At 52.4% G+C, this 26,002-nt stretch overlaps 2 protein-coding genes across 4 annotated transcripts in view; one reads left to right on the forward strand and one right to left on the reverse strand.

Annotated features, from left to right (window-relative positions):
- Window positions 1-781: 781 nt before the first annotated feature.
- Window positions 782-5,768, forward strand: LOC310918420 (protein phosphatase 1 regulatory subunit 14A-like; the record flags this gene model as incomplete). The annotated part of the gene is made up of 4 exons (XM_083877283.1): window positions 782-1,021; window positions 3,145-3,225; window positions 3,743-3,775; window positions 5,331-5,768. The coding sequence occupies 4 exons, from the start codon at window positions 782-784 to the stop codon at window positions 5,475-5,477; spliced, it is 501 nt and encodes a 166-aa protein (XP_083733409.1). The 3' UTR covers window positions 5,478-5,768.
- A 1,896-nt stretch (window positions 5,769-7,664) lies between these two features.
- Window positions 7,665-26,002, reverse strand: part of ZC3H4 (zinc finger CCCH-type containing 4) — a 19,599-nt gene continuing 1,261 nt past the window's right edge. Inside the window, exons 2-15 of one of the 3 annotated variants that reach the window (XR_014591669.1) lie at window positions 20,384-20,606; window positions 19,602-19,709; window positions 17,667-17,880; window positions 16,954-17,084; window positions 16,432-16,525; window positions 15,697-15,833; window positions 15,003-15,107; window positions 14,119-14,230; window positions 13,248-13,357; window positions 12,536-12,867; window positions 11,695-12,005; window positions 11,030-11,248; window positions 9,049-10,608; window positions 7,665-8,996 (exon numbers count right to left, since the gene is read on the reverse strand). Coding sequence is in view for 2 of the 3 variants with exons in the window: in XM_083877289.1 (XP_083733415.1) it covers window positions 9,272-10,608; window positions 11,030-11,248; window positions 11,695-12,005; window positions 12,536-12,867; window positions 13,248-13,357; window positions 14,119-14,230; window positions 15,003-15,107; window positions 15,697-15,833; window positions 16,432-16,525; window positions 16,954-17,084; window positions 17,667-17,880; window positions 19,602-19,709; window positions 20,384-20,749 (3,576 nt within the window). In the remaining variant the exon portion in view is untranslated. Of the gene's footprint in view, window positions 8,997-9,023; window positions 10,609-11,029; window positions 11,249-11,694; window positions 12,006-12,535; window positions 12,868-13,247; window positions 13,358-14,118; window positions 14,231-15,002; window positions 15,108-15,696; window positions 15,834-16,431; window positions 16,526-16,953; window positions 17,085-17,666; window positions 17,881-19,601; window positions 19,710-20,383; window positions 20,976-26,002 lie in introns of those variants that run through there. The other 2 variants (XM_083877288.1, XM_083877289.1) reach the window with 2 other exon arrangements.

A 26,002-nucleotide genomic window follows, 5' to 3' on the forward strand; every position in this document is an offset into this window, starting at 1 on the left:
GTCCCAGAGGGGATTTGGGGGGTCTTGGAGGGGATTTGGGGGGGTCTAGAAACTCTTGGGGGGTCCCAGGGAGGATTTTGCGGGGTCTGGAAGGGATTTGGGGGGTCCCAGAGGGGGTTTGGGGGGGTCTAGAAACTCTTGGGGGGTCCCAGGGAGGATTTTAGGGGGGTCTAAAATTTTGGGGAGGGGTCCTGAATGGTGGAGGGGCTGGAGGGGCGAAAGGGAAATTCCAGATTAAAGCCACGCCCCAGACACGCCCTTTTAGACCACGCCCCTTCCTCATAGCACTGAGGGTCTCTAGGGGCATTCCAAGATCAAACCACGCCCATGCCCCTTTTAGGCCACGCCCCCTCCCCAGCAGCAATGGGGGGTTCCAATACTAATCCCCGCCCTGGCCACGCCCACGCCCCTTAGGCCACGCCCCTTCCCATATCCCCAGCAGCAATGGGCGCTCTAGGGGGCGTTCCCCTGTTAATCCCCGCCCATGCCCCGTTTAGGCTACGCCCCTCCCCGGCTGCAATGGGGGAACTCTAGGGGACGTTCCAATATTAAACCACGCCCCCTTTAGGCCACGCCCCCTCCCCACCAGCAATGGGGATTCCACTCTCAATCCCCGCTCAGACCACGCCCCCTTTTAGGCTCCGCCCCCTCCCCGGGCAGCAATGGGGGATTCCAATATTATTCTCCGCCCAAACCACGCCCCTTTTACGGCCCCGCCCTGCCAGGCCCCGCCCCGTCGCCCCCTACCCCCGGCAGCCGCCCCGGGAGCGCGTCCCGAGCGATGGCGGCGAACCGGCTGGGGCGGCGGGGCCGGGGGTCCCCGGGGGGGCCGGGGGGGCTCTCCCCGGGCCGGGGGTCCTCGGGGGGTCTCTCCCCGGGCCGCAGGTCCCCCGGCCGCAGCCCCGGGGTCCAGCGGCGCTCGGCGCGGGTCACGGTCAAGTACAACCGGCAGGAGCTGCAGCGGCGCCTGGACACCGAGCGGTGGATCGACGGGAGGCTGGGGGAGCTCTACCGGGGACGGGTAACGGGAACGGGACCGGGGATGGGGGAGCTCTACCGGGGACGGGTAACGGGAACCGGGATGGGGGAGCTCTACCGGGGACGGGTAACGGGAACCGGGAACCGGGATCGACGGGCGGCTCGGGGAGCTCTACCGGGGACGGGTAACGGGAACGGGACCGGGGATGGGGGAGCTCTACCGGGGACGGGTAACGGGACAGGGGCTGGGGGAGCTCTACCGGGGACGGGTAACGGGAACCGGGAACCGGGATCGACGGGCGGCTCGGGGAGCTCTACCGGGGACGGGTAACGGGAACGGGACCGGGGATGGGGGAGCTCTACCGGGGACGGGTAACGGGAACCGGGACCGGGGATGGGGGAGCTCTGCCGGGGACGGGTAACGGGAACCGGGAACCGGGATCGACGGGCGGCTCGGGGAGCTCTACCGGGGACGGGTAACGGGAACGGGACCGGGGATGGGGGAGCTCTACCGGGGACGGGTAACGGGAACCGGGACCGGGGATGGGGGAGCTCTGCCGGGGACGGGTAACGGGAACCGGGAACCGGGATCGACGGGCGGCTCGGGGAGCTCTACCGGGGACGGGTAACGGGAACGGGACCGGGGATGGGGGAGCTCTACCGGGGACGGGTAACGGGAACCGGGATGGGGATGGGGATGGGGCAGGGGATGGACCGGGGAACCGGGGATGGGGCAGGGGAACCGGGGATGGGGCAGGGAACCGGGGATGGGGCAGGGAACCGGGGATGGACCGGGGGAACCGGGGATGGGGCAGGGGAACAGGGATGGGGCAGGGGATGGGGCAGGGGATGGGGCAGGGGATGGGGCAGGGGATGGGGAAGGGGAACAGGGGATGGGGCAGGGGATGGGGCAGGGGATGGGGCAGGGGAACCGGGGATGGGGCAGGGAACCGGGGATGGGGCAGGGGAACAGGGGATGGGGCAGGGGAACAGGGGATGGGGCAGGGGAACCGGGGATGGGGCAGGGAACAGGGGATGGGGCAGGGAACCGGGGATGGGGCAGGGAACCGGGGATGGGGCAGGGAACCGGGGATGGGGCAGGGGATGGGGCAGGGAACCGGGGATGGACCGGGGGAACCGGGGATGGACCGGGGGAACCGGGGATGGGGCAGGGAACCGGGGATGGACCGGGGGAACCGGGGATGGACCGGGGGAACCGGGGATGGGGCAGGGAACAGGGGATGGGGAGGGGAACCGGGGATGGGGCAGGGAACCGGGGATGGGGCAGGGAACAGGGGATGGGGAGGGGAACCGGGGATGGACCGGGGGAACCGGGGATGGGGCAGGGAACAGGGGATGGGGAAGGGATGGAGGCTCAGGGAGCTCTACCGGGAATGGGGACCGGGAACGGGAACGGGACGGGGATGGAGGCTCGGTGAGGGGACCGGGGACCGGGAACGGGAACGGGGATGGGTCCGGGACCAGGACCAGGACCAGGAAATGGACCGGGACCGGGAACTGGACTGGGAACGGGACTGGGAATAGGACCGGGAAAGGGAAAAGGGCCGGGAGATGGACCCGGGACCGGACTGGGGGCCGGGAATGGGACCAGGAACGGGACCGGGAACCGAACCGGGAATGGGAATGGGAACCGAACCAGGACTGGGAATGGGAACTGAGACCGGGACCGGCACCGGGAGGGGTCCCGGGGGTCTCCCGTGGGTTTTCCCCCTCCCCTCCCCCCGTGGGAACGCACAGATGGGGTGGGGGAGGGGCCGCTGTCCCGTTATCCCGCGGGGACCGGACACGGGGGGGGGGGAGGGGTGGGGACACCCAGGGGGGGGGGGGGGGGTTGGTGGGACACTCAGAAAGGATTTGGGGACCCCTGGGGGGGGATTTGGGGACCCTCAGAGGGATTTGGGGACCCCAGGGGACTCTGGGGACCCTCAGAGTGATTTGGGGACCCTCAGAAGGGTTTGGGGACCCGGGGGTCTCTGGGGCCCCTCAGGGGTGATTTGGGGCCCTCCGGGGTCTCTGGGCCCCTCAGGGCGATTTGGGGCCCCCCAGGGGGTCTCTGGGGACCCTCAGGGGTGATTTGGGTCCCCCCAGGGGATCTCTGGGGACATTTGGGGGTCTCTGACCCGGTGACCGTGTCCCCCGGCCCAGGAGGGGCAGATGCCGGACGAGGTGAACATCGACGAGCTGCTGGACCTGGACACGGACCAGGAACGGGCCCAGAGGCTCCAGGTGGGATTGGGGGGATTTGGGGAATTTTTGGGGAATTTTTTGGGGAATTTTTGGGAATTTTTTTGGGAATTTTTGGGGAATTTTTGGGAATTTTTGGGGAATTTTTTGGGGAATTTTGGGGAATTTTTTGGGAATTTTTTGGGGAATTTTTGGGGAATTTTTGGGGGAATTTTTGGGGAATTTTTGGGGAATTTTTGGGAATTTGGGAAATTTTGGGGGAATTTTGGGGAATTTGGGGAATTTTTGGGGAATTTTTTGGGGAATTTTTGGGGATTTTTGGGGAAATTTTTGGGGAATTTTGGGGAATTTTTTGGGGAATATTTTTTTGGGAATTTTTGGGGAATTTTTTGGGAATTTTGGGGAATTTTTTGGGGAATTTTGGGGAATTTTTTTGGGGAATTTTTTGGGAATTTTTGGGAATTTGGGGAATTTTTTGGGGAATTTTTTGGAATTTTTTGGGAATTTTTTGGGGTGCTGGGACCCCCCCCAAAATCCTCATTAACCCCTTCCCATCCAGGCCATCCTGAGCTCCTGCACCGCCGACACCCAGGTGAGGGACCAGGGGGATTTGGGCAAATTTGGGGGTCCCAGGGGGTTTTGACCCAAATTTGGGGGTTTGGGGGGGTTTGGATCAAATTTGGGGGTCCCAGGGGGTTTGACACAAAATTTGGGGTTTTGGGGATGTTTACCTCAAAATTTTGGGGTTTGGGGGAGGTTTGGGGTGTTTTACCCAAAATTTGGGGCGTTTTGGGTGGTTTAACTCCAAAATTTGGGTTTTTTTGTTTTATTCAGGAGGTTTTAACCCGAAATTTGAGAGTTTTGGGGCGGTTTAACCCCAAATTTTGGGGGTTTTTGATGTTATTTGGGAGTTTTTTGTTATTTTTGAGGCGTTAACCCCAAATTTTGGGGTTTTTTTTTTTTTTGTTATTTGGGTTTTTTTTTTTTTATTTGGGGCCATTTAACCCCAAATTTGAGAGTTTTGGATCATTTCACCCCCAAATTTCGGGTTTTTGGACCATTTCATCCCCAAATTTTCCGGGGTTTTGGCGCGGTTTAATCCCAAATTTTGGGTTTTTGGACCATTTCACCCCCAAATTTCGGGAATTTCAGACCATTTCACCCCCAATTTTCGATTTTGGGCCCCATTTCACCCCCAAATTTTGGGTTTTTGGACCATTTCACCCCCCAAATTTCGGGATTTTGGACCGTTTCACCCCCAAATTTCGGGATTTTGGACCATTTCACCCCCAAAATTTTGGGGTTTTGGACCATTTCACCCCCAAATTTCGGGATTTCGGGCCATTTCACCCCCAGATTTCGGGTTTTTGGGCCATTTCACCCCCAAATTTCGGGATTTCGGGCCATTTCACCCCCAAATTTCGGGATTTTGGACCATTTCATCCCCAAATTTCGGGTTTTTGGACCGTTTCACCCCCAAATTTCGGGGTTTTGGCGCGGTTTAATCCCAAATTTTGGGTTTTTGGACCATTTCACCCCCAAATTTCGGGATTTCAGACCATTTCACCCCCAATTTTCGGGATTTTGGGCCATTTCACCCCCAAATTTTGGGTTTTTGGACCATTTCACCCCCAAATTTCGGGATTTTGGACCGTTTCACCCCCAAATTTCGGGATTTTGGACCATTTCACCCCCAAATTTTGGGGTTTTGGACCATTTCACCCCCAAATTTCGGGATTTCGGGCCATTTCACCCCCAGATTTCGGGTTTTTGGGCCATTTCACCCCCAAATTTCGGGATTTCGGGCCATTTCACCCCAAATTTCGGGATTTTGGACCATTTCATCCCCAAATTTCGGGTTTTTGGACCGTTTCACCCCCAAATTTCGGGATTTCGGGCCATTTCACCCCTAAATTTGGGCCCCCCCGGGTTTTTTCCCCCTCCCTGTCCCGTCCCGGCTCCTTTCGGGCTTTAAAAGGAAAAAAAATTTCTGTCTCGAGCGGCGTTTCCGGCCCTGCCCCTCCCCCTCCCGCCCCTCCCCCTCCCTTATCTCTCCCCCATGGGGGGGGGGGAGGGGCGGGTTAATTAACGCCCCCCGGTTAATTAATTAATTAATTAATTAATCCCTTTAATGAATTAATTCACAGGAATTCATCGCGCAGCTCTGGAGCAGCTCAAGGGGCTCCCCAAGAGACCCCCCACCCAAAACATGCAGCCCCCGGGATGAGACCACCCCCCAAAAATATAAAAAAATTGGGGGAACCCCCTCCCCCCAAAATTGGAAAAACCCCTAAAAAAAAAGGGGGAACCCCTAAAAAATGGGGGAACTCCTAAAAAAAATTGGGGAACCCCTAAAAAATTGGGAAACTCTAAAAAATTGGGGAAACCCCCCAAAAAAATTAGGGGAGGGGGAGATCCCAAAAAATGAGGGGAGGGGGTTCCAAAATTGAGGAGAGGATCCCCCCCCAAAAAAAAATTTTTTTTTGGGGGTGTTTTGTGTTTTGTCATCCCCTTTTCCTCCCCCCAACAAAGGAATAAAATGTTTGAGGTGAGAGGGGAGTGTGGTGAGACCCCTCCCCACCCCCCAAAAAAAAAAAAAAAATTAAAAATAATGGGATTTTTTGGGGTTTTTTGGGGACATTTGGGGAGGGGGACGGGGGGGGACACACAGGGACATTGTGGGGGACATTTGGGGATATTTGGGGACATTGTGGGGAAGATTTGGGACATTTGGGGGATATTTGGGGAGGGGGCACACGCGGAAGGGACATTTGGGGACACGGGGGGTGACACTGAGGGGACAAACAGGACCCCCCGTCCCCCCTCCCCCAATTCCTGCCGGGGGATCCTGGAAAAACTGGGGGGAAAAACCCCAAAAATGGACAAAAAAATCTCCCCTGAGAACCCCCCAAACCCCCCCGGGACCCCCAAAACCCCCCTGAGACCCCCAAAACCCCCCTGAGACCCCCAAAACCCCCCTGAAACCCCCAAACTCCCCCCCAGGAGCCCCAAAACCCCCCTGAGACCCCCAAACTCCCCCCCAGGAGCCCCAAAACCCCCCTGAGACCCCCAAAACCCCCCTGAGACCCCCAAAACCCCCCCAGGAGCCCCCAAACCCACCAGGACCCCAAAAATTTCACTTTGAGACCCCCCAGGCCCCTCTGGGACCCCAAAATCCCTCCTAGGACCCCCCAAATTCGCCCCCAAATCCCCCAGGATCCCCCAAAACCCCCCGGGAGCCCCAAAAATCTCCCAAGGACCCCCAAAAACGGCTTGGGGTCCCCCCAGACCCCTCTGGGACCCCCAAAATCCCCCCAAAATCCCCTGGGACCCCCCAAACCCCCCAGGGGACCCCCAAAAATCCCCCAGGACCCCAAAATTTCACTTTGAGACCCCCCAAACCCCTCTGGGACCCCCAAAAATCCCCCAAATTCGCCCCAAATTCCCCCCCCCCCAATGTCGGTGCCAGCCGGGGTCATTTGCATATATTTGCATATATTTACATATTTATTACACCATTTCCTCCCCCTCCCCACGAGGGGCCCCCAAAAAAATTGAAAATAAAAGAAAAGAAAATAAAAAATTTTCCAATCCCGAGAAATCGTTTTACAAAAAAAAAAAATTCCTGTTTTTTCCCCCCGAAAATTCCCGGAAAAAAAGTGGGAATAAAACATAAAAAATTGGTGGTTTTTTGGGCTGAAAAATCCCAATTTTGGAGTGGAAAAAAAAAGTCACAATTTTTGGGTGAAAAAATACCAATTTTGGGTGGAAAAATCCCAAAATTTTGGGTGATTTTTCCAGGATTTTTTTTTTTTTTGGATGTTTTTATGGATTTTAAAAATATTTAAAGTTTTCTTCTTTTACTTTCTCCTTTTTCAGGTGATTTTGGGTCTTTTTCGGGCGAATTTTCTAATTTTGAGAGTTTTTTTCATGATTTTTATGAGATATTTCCATTATTTTTCAGACTTTTGATACATTTTTACGAGATTTGGACACATTTTGAATTTTAAATTTTTTTCACCAATTTTTGATTTTTTCCCATTATTTTCTGGTTTTTTTATTATTTTCTTTTTCCATAATTTCTCCCATTTTTCTCCTTTCTGGTGTTTTCCCATTTATTTTCCAATTTTTAGGAATTTTTGGACAATTCTTTTCATGATTTTATGATTTTTTCCCCAACTTTTAAATCAAATTTTTCATTTAGTCGCCGATTTTAAGGATTTTTAAATCATTTACTGCTGGATTTTCACAGGTTTTGCTGTTTTTCGACCCTTTTTTTCAATATTTTTGTGATTTCCCCCCATTTTTCTGGAATTCTGTGAATTCTTGGGCCGCATTTTCATTTTTAAAAATATTTTTTAGTGTTTTTTTATGTTGATTTTTTTCCTAATTTAATATTTTCTCTCTGATTTTGGATTTTATTTCCTTGTGCAATCCTTTATTTTTCCCTTTTATTTGTATTTTAAGCAGCTTTTGACAGATTTTAATTCATTTTTCATTATTTTTTTCCAGTCCCATTTTTATCTATTTTCACTTTGCTTTCTCCATTATTTTTATTTTTTTAATTGAGATTTTTCTGCAATTTTTGAACTTTTTTGCACATTTTAATTTTTTCCCATTTTCCCCTATTTTTATCCATTTTTTTGTCCTTTTTTCCTGTTTTCCCCCCACTTTTTTTACCATTTTTCTCCCATTTCCAACAGAAAAATTGGAGCAGGAGCCTCAAATCCCAAAAATTTCTGATTTAATCCATCGGGAAAATGAAAAAAAAGGTGAAATTTTGGGGCAAAAAAAATAAAAAAATCCCAATTTTGGGGCTTTTTGGCTGCTCAAACCCTCAAATTTTTATTTTTTTTCCCTGAAATTGGGATTTTTTGGGGGGGAAAAAACGGGAATTTCGAGCCCAAGTCACCACAGGGGAAAATCCTCAGGAATTTGGGGAGAATTTGGGATTTATTTACAATTTTTATGGCTGAGGCCGAGGGGGAAGGACCCAAAAAAGGACAAAATTTCCCCAAAATCCCCCAAAATTCCCCCAAATCCCCCAAAATTCCATCCCAAGGATCAGCTGCTCCCGGGGCCAAATCCAGGGGTTTTTTTGGGAATTTTTTTGGGAATTTTTTGAGGTTGAATTCGAGTTTTGTGGATTTAGGGTGGATTGAATTTTTTTGAGGGGAATTTTGGGATAAATTTGGTGGATTTGGGGGTCTAAGTTTGGTTTTCTGGGCTCAGATTTGGGTTTTTTGGGTCAGATTTGGGTTTTTGGGATCAGATTTGGGATTTTGGGATCAGGTTTGGTCTCCTCAAGGTCAGATTTGGGTCTTTTGGGAGTTTTTGGGGTCTGATTTGGTTTTTTTGGGGATGAATTTGGATTTTTGGGGAGGATTTGGGTTGGTTTTGGGGTGAGATTTGTGTTGGATTTGGAATTTTGGGGGATCGTTTTGCCTCCAATTCCGTTTTCTTGGTCAAACTGACCTTTTTTTAGGGCTCAAATTGCACTTTTTGGGGCCAATCCCCTCCTTTCTGTGGCTGATTCTCCCTCCAGCCTCAGAATTTGGGGGGACCTGGGTGAATTTGGGTAGTTTGGGGTAGATTTGGAGTGGACCTGGGAGGATTTTGGGTGGATTAGAGCAAACCTGGCTGGATTTCAAGTGGATTTTGGGTGAATTTTGGGTGGATTTGAGAAGACCTGACTGAATTTTGAATGGATTTTGGGTGATCTGGGTAGATTTGAGCGGACCTGACCAGAATTTGGATGGATTTTGAGCAGACCTGACTGGATTTTGTGTGGATTTGGGTAGATTTGAGCAGACCTGACCATATTTTGAGTGGATTTTAGATGGATTAGAACAGACCTGACCATACTTTGACTGGATTTGGGTAGATTTGGGCAGATTTCAGCAGCCCTGACCATATTTTGAGTGGATTTTGGATGGATTTGGGTAGATTTCAGCAGCCCTGACCACACTCTGAGCACACCCCACACACATCTGTGTCCATTCGGTGCCAACCCCACCACCACCTCTCCCCCATCCCCTCCCCATCCCCTCCCCAGCCCCCCCTCCCCCCTGGCTGTCCCCTGCCCCCCTCACTGACAGAAGGGCGAGGCCGTGGGGTCGAAGCCCTTGAAGACGTCCTTGAGCGACCCCTTGTCCCCCTTGTCCCCGTCCTCGGGGGGCTCCTGCCCGGGGCTGGCCAGCCCGAACACGGGGGGCGCGGGGAGGCTGTGCAGGCCCGGCTGCCCGTTCCCCCCCTCTCCCGGGGTCCCGGGTTTGGCGCGGGGTCTGTTGTAGCTGTTGTACCTGTCCGTGGGCTCGGGGCCCCCCTCGGGCTGTTCCAGCGCCGAGCGCCGCACGAACGGCGGATCCTTGGTGCCTCCTTTGCCCCCCGGGGGTTTCCCCGCCTCCCCAGAGGGTTTTTGGGATGAATTCCCATCGTTTTGGGGCTCTTTCGTCCGCGGGTCGTAGAGGCTGATGGCGCTGAGGACGCTGCTCTGGCCCGAGCTGCCCCAGCTCAGCCGGGGGTCGTAGGGGGCGATGGCGGGGCCCGAGTCGGGCTCGGGTGTCGTTGTTGTTGTGGTTGTTGTTGTTCCTCCTCCTCCTCGGGAATTGTTCCCACTTTCCAGGGATTTCTGCAGCCTGGGGTCCTTGCGGACTCGGGGGTCGCTGGGTTTGTCCCCTGATGAGGAGGAGGAGGAGGATGGGGACGAGGAAGAGGAGGAGGCTGTGACAGTTTTGAGGATCCGGGAGAGCAGCTCGAAGTCGGGCAGGGATGAGGATGACGAGGATGATGAGGATGAGGAGGAGGATGAGGAGGCCCCGGCGGGCTCCGGGCGCTGCTGCCGCGGGTCCGAGGGGCCGGGGGGCGGCCGGAGCAGGCGGGGGTCAGCGCCGGGCTGGGGCAGAGCCCCGGGCACGGGGGGCTCCTGGCGGGGCACGGGCACGGGGATCAGATCCTCGGGGCTCCAGAGCACGGAGCGCGCGAAGGGCGGCCGCAGCAGCACCACGTCCTTGCGGATGTGCGAGAACTGCTGCAGCTGCCCCCGGGGGTCCCGCTGGGCCTGGCCCGGCGCCGCCTCCAGGGGGATGCTCAGGGGTTTATCCCGCAGGATCCGCTCGCCCTCCTCGTCCTCGGCCAAACCCCCGGCGGGTTTTTGGGGCGGCTCCGCCTTGGGGCCGTGCCGGGCCAGCCGGGGGTCCGAGGGGCCGGGCTCGGGCGGGGCCAGCTCGGAGCTCCGGGCCAGCCGGGGGTCGCGCAGCCGGGGGTCTGCGGGCCGGGCCGCTCTCTGCAGCCGGGGGTCGCTGGGGGGGTCCCCGGAGGGGTTTTGGGGTCGGGCCGAGCTCTGCTGGCGAAGGGATTTGAGGATGGAGGTGACGCTGCTGCCGCCATCGTCCTCGTCGCTCGAGTACCAGTTCCCGGGGTCTCCTGGGGGAGAGGGGGGAGAGGAATGAGGGGAGAGAAAAATAAAATAAAACCCCAAAAACAGCCCAAAATGGGAATTGGGGTGTGGAGGAGGGTCGGGATTTGGGGTGACACAGGACAGGGCTCAGGACAGGACTCAGGATAGGGATCAGGATCTGGGGTGAGACAAGACAGTCAGGGCAGGGATCAGGATCAGGACAGGACTCAGGATAGGGATCAGGATTTGGGGTGACACAGAACCAGAACAGGGATCAGAACTTGGGGCAGCACAGAACAATCAGGACAGGGCTCAGGATTTGAGGTGACACAAAACAGGGCTCAGGACAGTCAGGACAGGGCTCAGGATCTGGGGTGACACAGGACACTCAGAACAGGACTCGGAACACTCAGGCCAGGACCCAGCCCACCCCCAGCCCCGTCTCACCCTCCTCGTGCTCCCTGTCCCCCCGGGCGCCCTCGGCCGCTCTCCGGCCGCGCTCGTCGGGCGGGCGCTGCTGCTTGTGGCGGATGCGCAGGAACAGGGCCCGCTGTGCCGAGGGCAGGAACTCGGCGATGCCGGGAGCCCCCTCCTCCTCCAGGGGCCCCTCCGGGTACAGCCCGTCCCCCCCGGGGCCCTCGGCGGCTTCGTACGAGCCGTACTCCTCTGTTGGGGGGAAAAATGGGGTTGGGGTCAGTGTGAGGGGTGGGGTGGGGTGGGGAGGGGGGATTTGGGGTGGGGAGAGGGAGATTTGGGGTGAGGAGGGGAGATTCAGGGCTCCCCCCACCCCATTTCCCCCAGGATTTGGGGCTCCCCATTTCCCCAGGATTTGAGACTCCCCCCACCCCATTTTTTCCAATATTTGGAGCATTTCCCACCCCATTTCCCCAGGATTTGAGGCTCCCCATTTTTCCCATTTCCCCGGGATTTGGGACTCCCCCACCCCATTTCCCCGGGATTTGGGACTCCTCCCACCCCATTCCCCCTGGTTTGGGGTCTCACCCGGCTCCCCCTACCCCATTTCCCCGGGATTTGGGGCTCCCCCACCCCATTTCCCCTGGTTTGGGGTCTCACCCGGCTCCCCCCACCCCATTTCCCGGCTGGGGTCTCACCCGGCTCCCCCATCCCCGCGGGCTCCATGTCCAGCCCCTCCTGGGGGTAGAAGCCGTCGTAGAAGCCGGGGGGGGGTCCCTGGCCCTGCTGTCCGTGTCCCGGGGACATTCCCGGGCCCATTCCCGGCGGGATCATCCCGGGGTGGGGGTGGGGGGGCTCCTCGGGACCCCCCCCGGGCCCGTAGGGGAGCAGGGGGGGCCCGGGGCCCATCCCGGGGCCCATCCCGGGCTCCATCCCCGGGCCCATCCCGGGGTCCATCCCGGGGGGACCCCCCGGGCCCGGGAAACGGGGAGGGGGCGGCCCCGGGTGCCTGGAAAAGAGAGAGGAATGGGAAATTTGGGGTTAGACGGGGGAATTTGGGGTTTGGGGGGGGGAATTTAGGGTTAAAAGGGGGGAATTTGGGGTTAAGAAAAATCCATGGGGAGGTTTTACAGGTGGGTCTTGTCTTGGTCCCAGCTGGAGCCTGGTGGCCCCAGGTGTCCCCCAAATGCCCCTCACCTGACTCCCACCTGTCCCCCACTGCCCCCCAGGTGCACCCATGTGCCCTCCCATGCCCCCCAGCTGCCCCCCAGGTACCCCCAGCTCCCCCCCAGGATGTCTCCAGGTACCACCAGGTGTACTCCAGGTGTGCTCCTCTGCCCTCCAAGTACCCTCCCCTGCCCCCCAGGTGCCCCCAGGTGTGCCCAGGTGAGCTCACCTGACGCCCAGTCCCCCCCAGTCCCCCCCAGGTGTGCCCAGGTGAGCTCCCCTGCCCCCCAGGTGCCCCCAGGTGTGCCCAGGTGAGCTCACCTGACGCCCAGTTTCCCCCAGTTCCCCCCAGGTGTGCCCAGGTGAGCTCACCTGACGCCCAGTTTCTCGGCCAGCTGCCCCGTGGGCCTCACCACGATCTCGAAGAGGGAGGGGATTTTCCTCAGGGGGTCCTGGGGGGGCTCCAGCGCCTCCATCGGGGGGGGCAGGCCCATGGGGGGAGGGGGCGGGGGCCCGGGGGGGAGGGGCATTCCCCGCGGGGGGGGAGGGGAGGGGGGGCCGGGGGGAGGGGCGGGGGGCCGGGGGGGGGTGGGGAGCAGCCCCACGCCCGGGGGGGGTTTGGGGAGGGGGTTGATCCCCTGTTTCTTCAGCTCCTCCACCTCCTTCTCGTCCTCCGCGCCCGCCTCGGCGTCCTCGGCCAGCATCTGGGGGGGACAGGGTGTGTTCCCAGGTGTGTCCCAGGTGTGTCCCTGGGTGTGGCCCCAGGTGTGTCCCCAGGTGTGTCCCCGGGTGTGGCCCCAGGTGTTTCCCCAGGTGTCTCCAGGTGTGTGCCCAGGTGTATCCCCAGGTGTGCCCAGGTGTGTCCCCAGGTGTGTCTGTGAGTGTCCCCAGGTGTCCCCAGGTGTGTCTCAGGTGTGCCCAGGTGAGTTACCTTGTCGAGCAGCTCTCGTGTCTCGTCGTTGAGCGGGGCGTGGGAGAACATGCAGTGTGTCCCCAGGTGTGTCCCCAGGTGTGTCCCCAGGTGTGTCCCCAGGTGTGCCCAGGTGTGTCCCCAGGTGTGCCCAGGTGTCCCCAGGTGAGTTACCTTGTCGAGCAGCTCTCGTGTCTCGTCGTTGAGCGGGGCGTGGGAGAACATGCAGTCGTCGCCGTTGATGCAGAGCCCCGTGGTGTGGAACAGCTTGCACGGGAAATCCCGTGGGCACGTCAAGGGAAACTCCGCAATATCCCGGGAAAAAATCGGGAAAAATTCGGGAAAAACCCAGGGAATAACACAGGAGTAATCCAGGAATAACCCAGGAATAATCCAGGAATAATCTGGGAAAAATTTGGGAATAACCTGGGAATAACTCAGGGATAAACCAAGAATAATCTGGAAATGACCTGGGAATAACCGGGGGAATAACTTGGGAATAATTTGGGAATAACTCGGGAATGACCCAGGAATAATCTGGGAACCAAAAACTCCCCCTAGGTTAAGTTTAGGGCGGTTTTAGGACAATTTTAGGGCAATTTAAGGCTGATTTTAACCTGGTTTGGGGCTCATTTAAGGCCAGTCTTGGGGCAGTTTTAAACCCATTTTTAGCCAACTTTAGGTCAGTTCTGGGACTGTTCCGTGGTTGAGTTTAGAGACATTCAAGGTTGAGTTTAGAGAGGTTTGAGGCTGAATTTAGAGAGATTTAAGGCAAAGTTTAGAAACTTTAGGGTCGAAATTTAGAGTGATTTAAGGCTGAGTTCAGAGAGATTTAAGGCTGACTTTGGAGTGGTTTAAGGCTGAGTTTAGAGCAGTTTAAGGCCAATTTTAGGCCAACTTTAGGACAGGTTTAGGGCAGTTTTAGACCAGGTTCAGACCAGGTTTGAGGCAGGTGTAGAGCAGTTTTAGGCCAGGTTTAGGGCAGGTTTAGAGCAGGTTTAGGGCAGGTTTAGGCAGGTTTAGGGCGGGTTCAAGGCAAGGATATCGTGCATGTAGGGGCAGCTCTCGGCGCGGGCGCAGTACCCCGTGATGTAGAACTTGCACAGTTCGCGCTTCTTGGGCAGCTCAATGTCGTGGCTGAAGTTACAGTGGTCACCCTGCGCAGGTGAGATGGGACAGGTGAGATGGGACAGGTGAGATGGGACAGGTGAGATGGGGCAGGGGAGAGGGACAGGTGAGATGGGACAGGTGAGATGGGGCAGGTGAGATGGGGCAGGTGAGATGGGACAGGTGAGATGGGGCAGGTGAGATAGGACAGGTGAGATGGGACAGGTGAGATGGGACAGGTGAGATGGGGCAGGTGAGATGGACAGGTGAGATGGGACAGGTGAGATGGGACAGGTGAGATGGACAGGTGAGACAGGTGAGATGGCGACAAGGTGAGATGGGGGACGGGGGGACAGGTGAGATACAGGTGAGACAGATGGGACAGGTGAGATGAGGGGACAGGTGGGGACAGGTGGGATGGGGTGGGAAAGGTGGGACAGGTAGGAAAAGTGGGACACAGGTGGGATATGAGTTGGAAAGGTGGAATATGGGTGGGAAAAGTGAGGCAGGTAGGAATAGGTAAAAAGAGATGGGATAGAGGTGGAAAAGGTGGGATTTGGGTGGGACACAGGTGAGATAAAGGTGGGATTTGGGTGGGAATTTGGGCAGGACACAGGTGGGACACAGGTGAGATAAAGGTGGGACACAGGTGGGACACAGGTGAGATTTGGGTGGGACACAGGTGAGATATAAAAGTGGGATTTGGGCCAGACACAGGTAGAAAAGGTGGGATCCAGGTGGAACCCAGGTGACCCCCCAAACCCAGCCCAGCCCACCCATCCCAGCTGGAATTTCGGGACCACTCCCGTGGGAACTCCTTACCCAGGTGCACCTGCCCTCCACGAAATACTTGCAGATGACTTTGCCCTTCTTGTCCGAGGGCAGGTGAGACTTGTCGTGGTCACCCCGGCGGTACCCGCCCCCGTCCTGTGGGGAAATCACAAAAAAATCCCAAAATTTTGGGGTGAAATGTGGGGAAAATGAGAAATTCCTGGTCACAGAGGGGGTTTGGGGTGTGCTGAGCACAAAAATCCTGGGAATTTTGGGGTGAAATTGTGGGGAAAATGGGAAATTCCTGGTTAAAGGGGTTTAGGGTGTGCTAAGCACAAAAAAACTGGGGAATTTTGGGGGAAAAATCAGGAAAGAGGCTTGTAAAAAGCCTAAAATTTAGGATTTTACAGAGAAAAAGGGGATTTGGGGTGTTCTGCGCACAAACTCCCAAGAATTTGAGGGGGAAAGGGGATTTGGAGCATTTCAAGTCCAAAATCCCAGGATTTGGTGTTAAAAACCATAAAAAAACCCATCCCAGTGGGAACCGTGTGGATTCTGGGACGGATCCCTGCGGTTTTTGTCTCTCTGGGCAGGATTTTGGGGCTGGCAGGGGGGATTTGGGGCGGGATTTTTGGGGCTGGCAGGGGGAGATTTGGGGCAGGATTTTGGGGCTGGCAGGGGGGGATTTGGGGCAGGATTTCTGGGGCTGCCAGGGGGGATTTGGGGCAGGATTTTTGGGTCTCACCCCCATGTCCTCGTCGTAGAAATCGTCGTCGTCGTTGAGGCCGGACTTGCCCATCCCGCTGCGGCCCCGGCCCCGACCCCGGCCCGGCCCCTTCGGACCCCGGCCCCGCGGACCCCGGCCCCGGCCACGGTTCATCCCTGGAAACAGGAATATTGGGAATATTGGGATTTGGGAATACTGGGAATGGGATCTGGGGTGGGAATTCCCCCAGCCATGGCCACAGTTCAGACCTGGAACAGGCACTGGGATTTGGAAATATTGGGATTTGGGAATCCCCAGAACTAGGCCCCGGTTCAGGCCTGGAAACAGGGATTGGGAAGATTGGGAAGACTGGAAATATTGGGAATTGGGATTTGGGACAGGAATTCCCAGCTCACCCTGGCCCTGCTCCAGGCCTGGAATGAGGATTTGGGATGGATTTAGGATAGAATTTGGGATGGGTTTAGGATAGAATTTGGGATGGAATTTGGGATGGGTTTAGGATGGATTTGGGATGGGATTTGGGATGGGAATTCCAGGCTCACCCCGGCCCCACTCCAGGCCTGGAATGAGGAGTGGGAATTGGGAATAGGGTGGGATTTGGGATGGGATTTGGGGTGGATTTGGGATGGATTTGGGGTGGGAATTCCGGGCTCACCCCGGCCCCGCTCCCGGCCTGGAATGAGTGGGAATTGGGAATGGCATGGAATTTGGGGTGGATTCAGGATGGATTCGGGACAGGAATTCCGGGCTCACCCCGGCCCCGCTCCTTGCTGCGCCGGTACTGGGACAGTTCCTTGGCGTAGTCGTCAAAGTCGTCGTCGCCCAGCGGCTCCTCGGGGTCACAGTACTGGGAAAACACGGGAATTCCACGGGAATTCAGTGGGAATTCAATGGGAATTCAGCGGGAATTGGGTGGGAATTCAATGGGAATTCAACGGGAATTCAGTGGGAGTTCAGTGGGAATTGGGTGGGGTTGGAATCCCAGGACGGGGTGGGAATTCCTGGGGTCAGAACTCCGTGAAGGAGCCACAATTCCCTCAGGAATTTCCTCAGGAACCCCAGGACAAGATGAGAACCCGGGATTGGGCCACAATTCCCTCAGGAATCCCAGAAAAGGCTCAGAACCCCAGGAAAGAGCCACAATTCCCCTCAGAACACCCCAAATTCCCCAGGCTCGCCTTCAGGGATGAGAACCCCAGGAAAGAGCCAGAATTCCCCGAGGAACCCCAGGACAGACCCAGAATCCCCTCAGAACCCCCCAAACTCCCATCTCACCTCCATGTCCTCATCAAAAGGCTCCTCCTCATCCTCGGGGTCGCTGCGGGGGCGGCCCCGGCCCCGTCCCGGCCCCCGACCCCGGGGGGGACCCCGGCCCCGGCCCCGGAACCCCCGGCCACGGCCCCGACCTGGGGGAAAAAAATGGGAATTTGGGGGTGGAGGGAGGGTTTGGGGTGGTTTGGGAAGAGGTTAAGGGTGGGGAGGGTCAAAAGTGGATTTTTTTTCCTTTTGTTCAAGTGTTTTTTAAGGAGTTTTGGGGTTTAAGATGGTCAAAAATTGATATTTTTCTTCTTTTCGGGTGTTTTTAAAGGAAGTTTGGAGTTTAAAATGCTCAAAATTTTTTTTTTCCCATTTTTGAGTGTTTTTAAAAGAGTTTTGCGGTTAAACCCCAAATTTGGGGTTGTTGGTGTTACCTGGAGGAATTTTACCCCCAATCTGGGGGTTTTAGGAAGGTTTTAACCCCAACTTTGGGGGTTTTGTGTTATCTGGGAGGATTTCACCCCAAATTTGGGGATTCTGGGGTGGTTTTGGGCACATTTTAACCCCAAATTTGAGGGTTTTGGTGTTACCTGGGGCGATTTCACCCCAAATATGGGAGTTCTGGGGTGGAATTTTGCCATTTTTAGCCCTAAACTCGCCGTGTTTTTTGTATTTTCCGGGGATTTTTTGTGTTCTCCCAGTTCTCCCAGTGCTCCCAGTGCTCCCAGTACCTCTGGCCCGGTGGGAGCCATCCTTGGAGCGCCGGTACTGGCTCAGCTCCTTGGAGAAATCGTCGTAGTCGTCCTTGGGGGGCTCGTCCTCGTCCTCGCCCTCGAAGGGCCCGAAGTCGTCGGGCTCAAAATCCTCGTAGGAGCCGCCGTAGCTCTTGGGGTCCCCCTTGGAATGGCCCTTCCTGGGGCCCTGCGACTGGGAGTACTGGTGGGACTGGGAATGGGGAGAGACAGGCTGGGAATGGTCCTGGGACTGGGAGCACTGGTGGGACTGGGAGCACTGGTGGGACTGGGAATGGGATAGGACAGGTTGGGAATGGCCCTGGGACTGGGAGCACTGGTGGGACTGGGAGTACTGGTGGGACTGGGAGTACTGGTGGGACTGGGAATGGGATAAGAGAGGTTGGGAATGGCCCTGGGACTGGGAGCACTGGTGGGACTGGGAGTGGGATGGGATCTCCACCATGGAGCTCGTGGGGGAGGTTATTCCCAGTATTCCCCAGTTTTTATTCCCAGTATTCCCAGTGACCATTCTCAGTTTTTATTCCCAGTATATCCCAGTATATCCCAGTATCACTCACGGGGTACCCCGGGCTGTACTCCCAGTATATCCCAGTATCCCCAGTACTCCCAGTATCACTCACAGGGTACCCCGGGCTGTACTCCCAGTATATCCCAGTATATCCCAGTATCCCCAGTATCACTCACAGGGTACCCTGGGCTGTACTCCCAGTATATCCCAGTACTCCCAGTATGACTCACGGGGTACCCCGGGCTGTACTCCCAGTATATCCCAGTATATCCCAGTATATCCCAGTATGACTCACGGGGTACCCCGGGCTGTACTCCCGGTATATCCCAGTATATCCCAGTATATCCCAGTATATCCCAGTCTATCCCAGTATGACTCACGGGGTACCCCGGGCTGTACTCCCAGTATATCCCAGTATATCCCAGTATATCCCAGTATATCCCAGTATGACTCACGGGGTACCCCGGGCTGTACTCCCAGTATATCCCAGTATATCCCAGTATATCCCAGTATATCCCAGTATGACTCACGGGGTACCCCGGGCTGTACTCCCAGTATATCCCAGTATATCCCAGTATCCCCAGTATGACTCACGGGGTACCCCGGGCTGTACTCCCAGTATATCCCAGTATATCCCAGTACATCCCAGTATGACTCACGGGGTACCCCGGGCTGTACTCCCAGTATATCCCAGTATATCCCAGTACATCCCAGTATGACTCACGGGGTACCCCGGGCTGTACTCCCAGTATATCCCAGTATATCCCAGTATATCCCAGTATGACTCACGGGGTACCCCGGGCTGTACTCCCAGTATATCCCAGTATATCCCAGTACATCCCAGTATGACTCACGGGGTACCCCGGGCTGTACTCCCAGTATATCCCAGTATATCCCAGTATATCCCAGTATGACTCACGGGGTACCCTGGGCTGTACTCCCAGTATATCCCAGTATATCCCAGTGTATCCCAGTATATCCCAGTATCCCCAGTATCACTCACGGGGTACCCCGGGCTGTACTCCCAGTATATCCCAGTATATCCCAGTATCCCCAGTTCACACTCACGGGGTACCCCGGGCTGTACTCCCGGTATATCCCAGTACATCCCAGTATGACTCACGGGGTACCCCGGGCTGTACTCCCGGTATATCCCAGTCTATCCCAGTATATCCCAGTATATCCCAGTCTATCCCAGTATGACTCACGGGGTACCCCGGGCTGTACTCCCAGTATATCCCAGTATATCCCAGTCTATCCCAGTATGACTCACGGGGTACCCCGGGCTGTACTCCCAGTATATCCCAGTATATCCCAGTCTATCCCAGTATGACTCACGGGGTACCCCGGACTGTACTCCCGGTATATCCCAGTATATCCCAGTATATCCCAGTATGACTCACGGGGTACCCCGGGCTGTACTCCCGGTATTTGCGGTGTCCCTTCTCCCCAGGGCTGTAGTCGGAGTCGTCGCTGAAATCCGAGAATTCCTCGCTGGACGAGGCGTGGCGCTGGAAACCAGGGAAAGGTCAGGCCAGAGCCAATCCCAGACTCTGGAATTCTCATCCTGAGCCCTGGAATTCCCTTCCTGACCCCTGGAATTCCTGCCCAACCTCTGGAATTTCCACTCAACCCCTCAGGAATCCCAAATTTCCCCGGGAAAAGTCTCTCCCGACCCATTCCCCAAACTTCCAGAATTCCCATCCGACCAATTTTGGGGTTAGGATTCTAAAAAATTGATTTTTCCTGGAATTTAAAGAGAATTTTTACAGAAATTTAGTATTAGGATATTAAAAATTTGATTTTTCTTGGAATTTGAGAACAATTTTTATGGGAGTTTGGGATTAAGATGCTAAAAAAATGAATTTCTCCTGGAATTTGAAGAAATTTTTAATGGAAACTTAGTATTAATATGCTAAAAAATGGGATTTTTCCTACAATTTGAAGAATTTTTTTATGGAAACTCAGAATAAAAATGGATTTTTCCTATAATTTGAAGAAAACTTTTATGGAAACATAGGATAAAAATGCTAAAAAATCAATTTTTTTCCTGAAATTTGAGGGCAATTCCTTACAGAAACACTAAAAAAAAAAATCAAGATTTTGGCAGAATTGAATGAATTTTTTGATGGAAAAAAACCCCCAAATTCTGGATTTTCTCTGAAATCTGTGTGGGAATTCCCACCTTGTGCTTGGATTTCCTCTTTTTCTTGGCCCTCCTCTTGTCCTTGTCCTTGCGGCGTTTGCGCTTCAGGCGCCGGTGGGACTTGTCGTCGTCGGAGCCGCTGTGGTGCCGCTCGCGCCGCGGCTGCGACCGGGACCGCGACCGGGACCGGGACCGGGATCGGGACGGGGCCTCCTCGGCACCATCGTCCTCCAGCTCGCCCTCCTCCAGCTCCCCATCCTCCCTGCAAAAATAAAATAATAATGGGATTATAGATCCCTGTCCTCCAGCTCGCCCTCCTCCAGCTCCCCATCCTCCCTGCAAAAATAAAATAATAATGGAATTGTGGATCCCTGTCCTCCAGCTCGCCCTCCTCCAGCTCCCCATCCTCCCTGGAATTTAAAATAATAATGGAATTGTGGATCCCTGTCCTCCAGCTCGCCCTCCTCCAGCTCCCCATCCTCCCTGCAAAAATAAAATAATAATGGAATTGTGGATCCCTGTCCTCCAGCTCGCCCTCCTCCAGCTCCCCATCCTCCCTGCAAAAATAAAATAATAATGGGATTATAGATCCCTGTCCTCCAGCTCGCCCTCCTCCAGCTCCCCATCCTCCCTGCAAAAATAAAATAATAATGGAATTGTGGATCCCTGTCCTCCAGCTCGCCCTCCTCCAGCTCTCCATCCTCCCTGCAAAAATAAAATAATAATGGAATTGTGGATCCCTGTCCTCCAGCTCGCCCTCCTCCAGCTCTCCATCCTCCCTGCAAAAATAAAATAATAATGGAATTGTGGATCCCTGTCCTCCAGCTCGCCCTCCTCCAGCTCTCCATCCTCCCTGGAATTTAAAATAATAATGGGATTGTGGATCCCTGTCCTCCAGCTCCCCATCCTCCAGCTCCCCATCCTCTCTGCAAAAATAAAATAATAATGGGAATTATGGATCCCTGTCCTCCAGCTCCCCATCCTCCCTGCAAATGGAAATAATGGAAAAATGGGAATTAGGGATCATCTCGATCCAGCTCCCCATCCTCCCTGCAATGGGAAAATAATCCAAAAATGGGAATTAGGGATCCCTGTCCTCCAGCTCCCCATCCTCCCTGCAATGGGAAAATAATCCAAAAATGGGAATTAGGGATCCCTGTCCTCCAGCTCTCCATCCTCCCTGGAAATAGAAATAATGGGAATTAGGGATCTCTGTCCTCCAGCTCGCCCTCCTCCAGCTCCTCATCCTCCCTGGAATATAAAAATAATAATGGGAATTAGGGATCACCTTCCAGCTCCCCAAAATCCTTGGAAAAATAAAAGTAATAATGGGAAAAATGGGAATTATGGATCCCCATCCTGCACCTCCTCATCTTCCCTGGGACAGAAAAATAATAATGGAAATTATGGATCATCCTGACCCAGCTCCCCATCCTCCCCGGGAATAGAAATTAGGGAAAAATGGGAATTATGGATGGTCCTCCACCTTGCCCTCCTCCAGCTCACCATCCTCTCTGGAATATAAAATAATGGGAAAATGGGAATTATGGATCATCCTACAGGTCCCCATCCTCCCTGGGAATGGAAAAATAATAATGGGAATTATGGATCCCCATCCTCCAGCTCGCCCTCCTCCAGCTCTCCGTCCTCCCTGGAGATGGAAATTACAGGAAAATGGGAATTATGGATCATCCTACAGGTCCTCAAAATCCCTAGGAATGGAAATCATGGAAAAATGGGAATTGTGGATCCCTGTCCTCCAGCTCCCCATCCTCCCTGGAAAAATAAAAGTAATAATGGGAATTATGGATCATTGTACAGGTCCCCAAAACCCCTGGAGAATAAAAATAATAATGGGAATTATCAATCCCCCTGACCCAGCTCCCCATCCTCTCTGGGAATGGAAATTATGGAAAAATGGGAATTATGGATCATCCTCCAGCTCCCCATTCTCCTTAGGATAGAAAAATAATCCAAAAATGGGAATTATGGATTATCCTGACCCAGCTCTCCATCCCTCCCTGGAATATAAAATAACAATGGGAATACTCAGATTTGGGGGGAAAATGGGAATTATGGATCCTGACCCAGTTCCCAAACATCCCTGAAAAAAATCATAAGAATTTTCTGTTCTAGGGGGAAAACGAGAATTATGGATTCCCCATCCTCCAGCTCCTCATCCTCCCTGGAGAATAAAAATAATAATGGGAATGTTCAGATTTGGGGGAAAAAAAATCAGAATTATTCCCCAAAAATCCCCAAAACATCTCCCTGGAAAAACACTGGGAATGTTCAGGGTTGGGAGGAGAAAAAATGGGAATTGTGGATCCTGACCCAGCTCCTCATCCTTCCTGGAAATAAAAATAATAATGGGAATGTTCAGATTTGGGGGGAAAATGGGAATTATTTCCTGACCACTTCTTTGTCCTCCTTGGAAAATAAAAATAATAATGGGAATTTTTGGGGTTTGGGGAGTAAAATTTGGAATTATTCCCAAAAATCCACAAAATGTCTCCCTAGAAAAATAAGAGGAATTTTGTTTTTTTGGGGGGAAAATGGGAATTAAAGATCCTCCTCCAGCTCCTTATCCTGGCTGGAACATAAAAATAATAATGGGAATGTTCAGTTTTGGGGGAAAATGGGAATTATGGACTATCCTGACCCAGCTCCCCAAAATCCCTGGAAGAAGAATGGAAATTTTCTGGTTTGGGGGTAAAAAATTTGGAATTATTCCCCAAAAATCTCCCTGGAAAAATCATGGGAATGTTCAGATTTGGGGGGGAGAAAAATGGGAATTTTAAATCCTGACCCAGGTCTTTGTTCTCCCTGGAAAAATAACAAGAATTTTTTTATTTTGGGGGGAAAAATTTGGAATTATTCCCCAAAAATCTCCCTGAAAAAAATAACGGGAATGTTCAAATTTGGGGGGGAAAAAAATGGGAATTAAAGATTCTCCTCCCTGGAAAAATAATGGGAATTTTTCTGGGTTTTGGGAGGGAAAAAAAAATGGCCCAAAATCTCAAAATCCAAAAAAAATTGGAATCCCACAATGAATTCCCAGAGCCACAAAACCCCAAAAAGCCTTTTGGGATTTTTTTTCCAGGATCTGGAAAGGAAATTTTGAGGCAGAAAAAGGAAAATTTGGGGAAATTCACAAAAATCAACTCGTTAATCCAACAATTCCAGTTGGAATTCTGGGTTGGAATCAACGCTGGGACCTCAAATCTCAAATATTTGGGATAATTCTGTGAATTATCTTGATAATTCAAGCTCTGATGACAAAATTTCCATTAAAAAACGGGAAAAAATCTCATTTTTTCAGGGGGAATTTTACTCTGATGATGAAATTTCCATTAAAAAAAGAGGAAAAAATCCCATTTTTAGAGGGTGGATTTTACTCTGATGACGAAATTTCCTTTAAAAAAGGGAAAAAATCCCATTTTTGGGGGGGGGGGGATTTTGCTCTGATAATGAAATTTTCATTTAAGAAAGAGGGAAAAACCTCATTTTTGGGAAGAATTTTACTCTGATGATGAAATTTCCACTAAAAAGTGGGAAAAAAATCCCATTTTTTGAGAAGGATTTTACTCTGATAATAAAATTTTCATTAAAAAAAAAGGGGAAAACCCCAGTTTTGGGGGGAATTTTACTCTGATAATAAAATTTCCATTAAAAAAAGGAGGCAAAAAAATCCCATTTTTTCAGGGGAGATTTTGCTCTGATGACAAAATTTCCATTAAAATAATTAAATTTAAAATTTTGGGGGATTTTTTTGGGACACAATAAAGCTGAAAACATGAAAAAAAAAAATCAGGAAAAAGGGATGAAAAATCTCTTGTGGAAAAGCCCCTTTGGAATTAATTAACCCCTAATTAATGAGGACTTTAATTATTGTCCCACACCTCAAACTCCTGGAGTTTTTTTACCTTTTTTTGGTGGAATAAACAAAAAAAAAAGGACCAAACTCAAGTTGTGCTTTAACAGAGAAAAGGGAAACGGGGCCAAGTGTGTGGGGAGGGGCAAAAAGGGCCCAAAATTCCAATTTTTTGGTGGGAAAAGGGGGAAATTCCTGGGATTTGTGTTGGTTATTCCTGGGGGGGGGGACAGGGAAGTGTGAGGTGCTTTTTACCACCTTTTTTTTTTTTTCTCTTTTTTTCTTTTATGATTTTCACACTTTTTTTTTTTTTTTTTTTTTTTTTTTCAGTGATTTCCACCAACTTTTTGACCTTTTTTTTTTCTTTTTTTTTTTTTTTTTTTCCTGTGGAAAATCCCGTTTCCCAGGTTGGAATTCTGGGGTTGTTTCACCTGGAAATGTCCCTTTTTTCTTTTCCTTTTTTTTTTCTTTTTTTGGGATTTTTTTTTTCTTTTTTGGGGTTTTTTTTTGGGGGGTTTTTTGTGTGCTTTTGTGACATTTTTTGAGGGGAATTCTGCTTGGTTTGGGACACACAGGGGGCACTTACACGGATTTCACACACATTTTACACTTGGGAATCGTGAGAGGGGGGAAAAGGCACCAAAAAATTTGCAAAATTCCACATTTTCCACTCATTCCCCACCCTGAGCCCACATGGAAATGAACCCCAGGTCCCCAAAATTCCCTGATTTGCCTTTTTTTCCCAGCAAAACCCTCCAAAAATCCCCAGTTTTACCTTTTTTAAAAAATTAATATTCCCAAGTCTCCCTTAATTTGCCTTTTTTTCCCCTAAAAATACCCAAAACCTCCCTTGATTTACCTTTTTACCCCCTAAAAATACCCCAAAATTCCCTTATTTCACCTTTTTTTCCTAAAAATACCCCAAAATTCCCTGGATTTACATTTTTCTCCTAAAAAACATCCCCCAAACTCCCTAAATTACCCTTTTCTTCCTAAAAATACCCCCAAAGTCCCTGGATTTACCTTTCCCCCCCCTAAAAATTCCCTGGATTTGCCTTTTTTCCATAAAAATATCCCCTAAACTCCCCTAATTTATATTTTTTCCCTAAAATCCCCTCAAAACTCCCTGGATTTGCCTTTTTTTTCCTTTCAAATCCCCTCAAACCTCCTGATTTTGCCCTTTTTTCCTGTTTTTCTCACAATATTTGGATTAAACTACAAAAACAAAAGTGGGATCACAGGAAATGGTTCTGAGTTATGACGGGGAGGGGCCACAAATAAAAGGGAAAAAAAGGGATTTTAGGGGCAGATTTGGAGATTTTGGAACATTTTAAGCCCTGATTCCAATTTGAGGGAATTTGAGGAAATAAATAAAATTTAAATGAGGGAATAAAGAACATCCTCCAAAAAAAAACCCAAAAATGGAGTTAAACCCCCCCCAAATGAGCTAAACCCTCCCAAAATAGGGACTAGACCCACCCAGCACCTAAATATTCCTAAAAAATGGGTTAAATCCCCCCAAAGAGGCACAAAAAACCCCAAAAATAACCCTAAACCCCCCAAAAAACCCAACTAGATCTCCTCCTCTGGAAGGAAAAGTTCCCCAAAAGGAGCTGAACTCCCTCTAATACCTAAAATCCCCAAAAATGAGGATTTAAATCCCCCAAAAGAGAGTTAAACCCCCTAAAAAAGGGCCTAAAGCTCCCCACAAAACCTTGAAAGCACCAAAAAAAGGAGTTTTAATCTTCCCTAAAAAAAATGGACCCTTCCCAAAGATAAATCCC

The sequence above is a fragment of the Zosterops lateralis genome (genome assembly GCF_965231275.1).
Source record: "Zosterops lateralis genome assembly, chromosome: 23".
NCBI lineage: Eukaryota > Metazoa > Chordata > Aves > Passeriformes > Zosteropidae > Zosterops > Zosterops lateralis.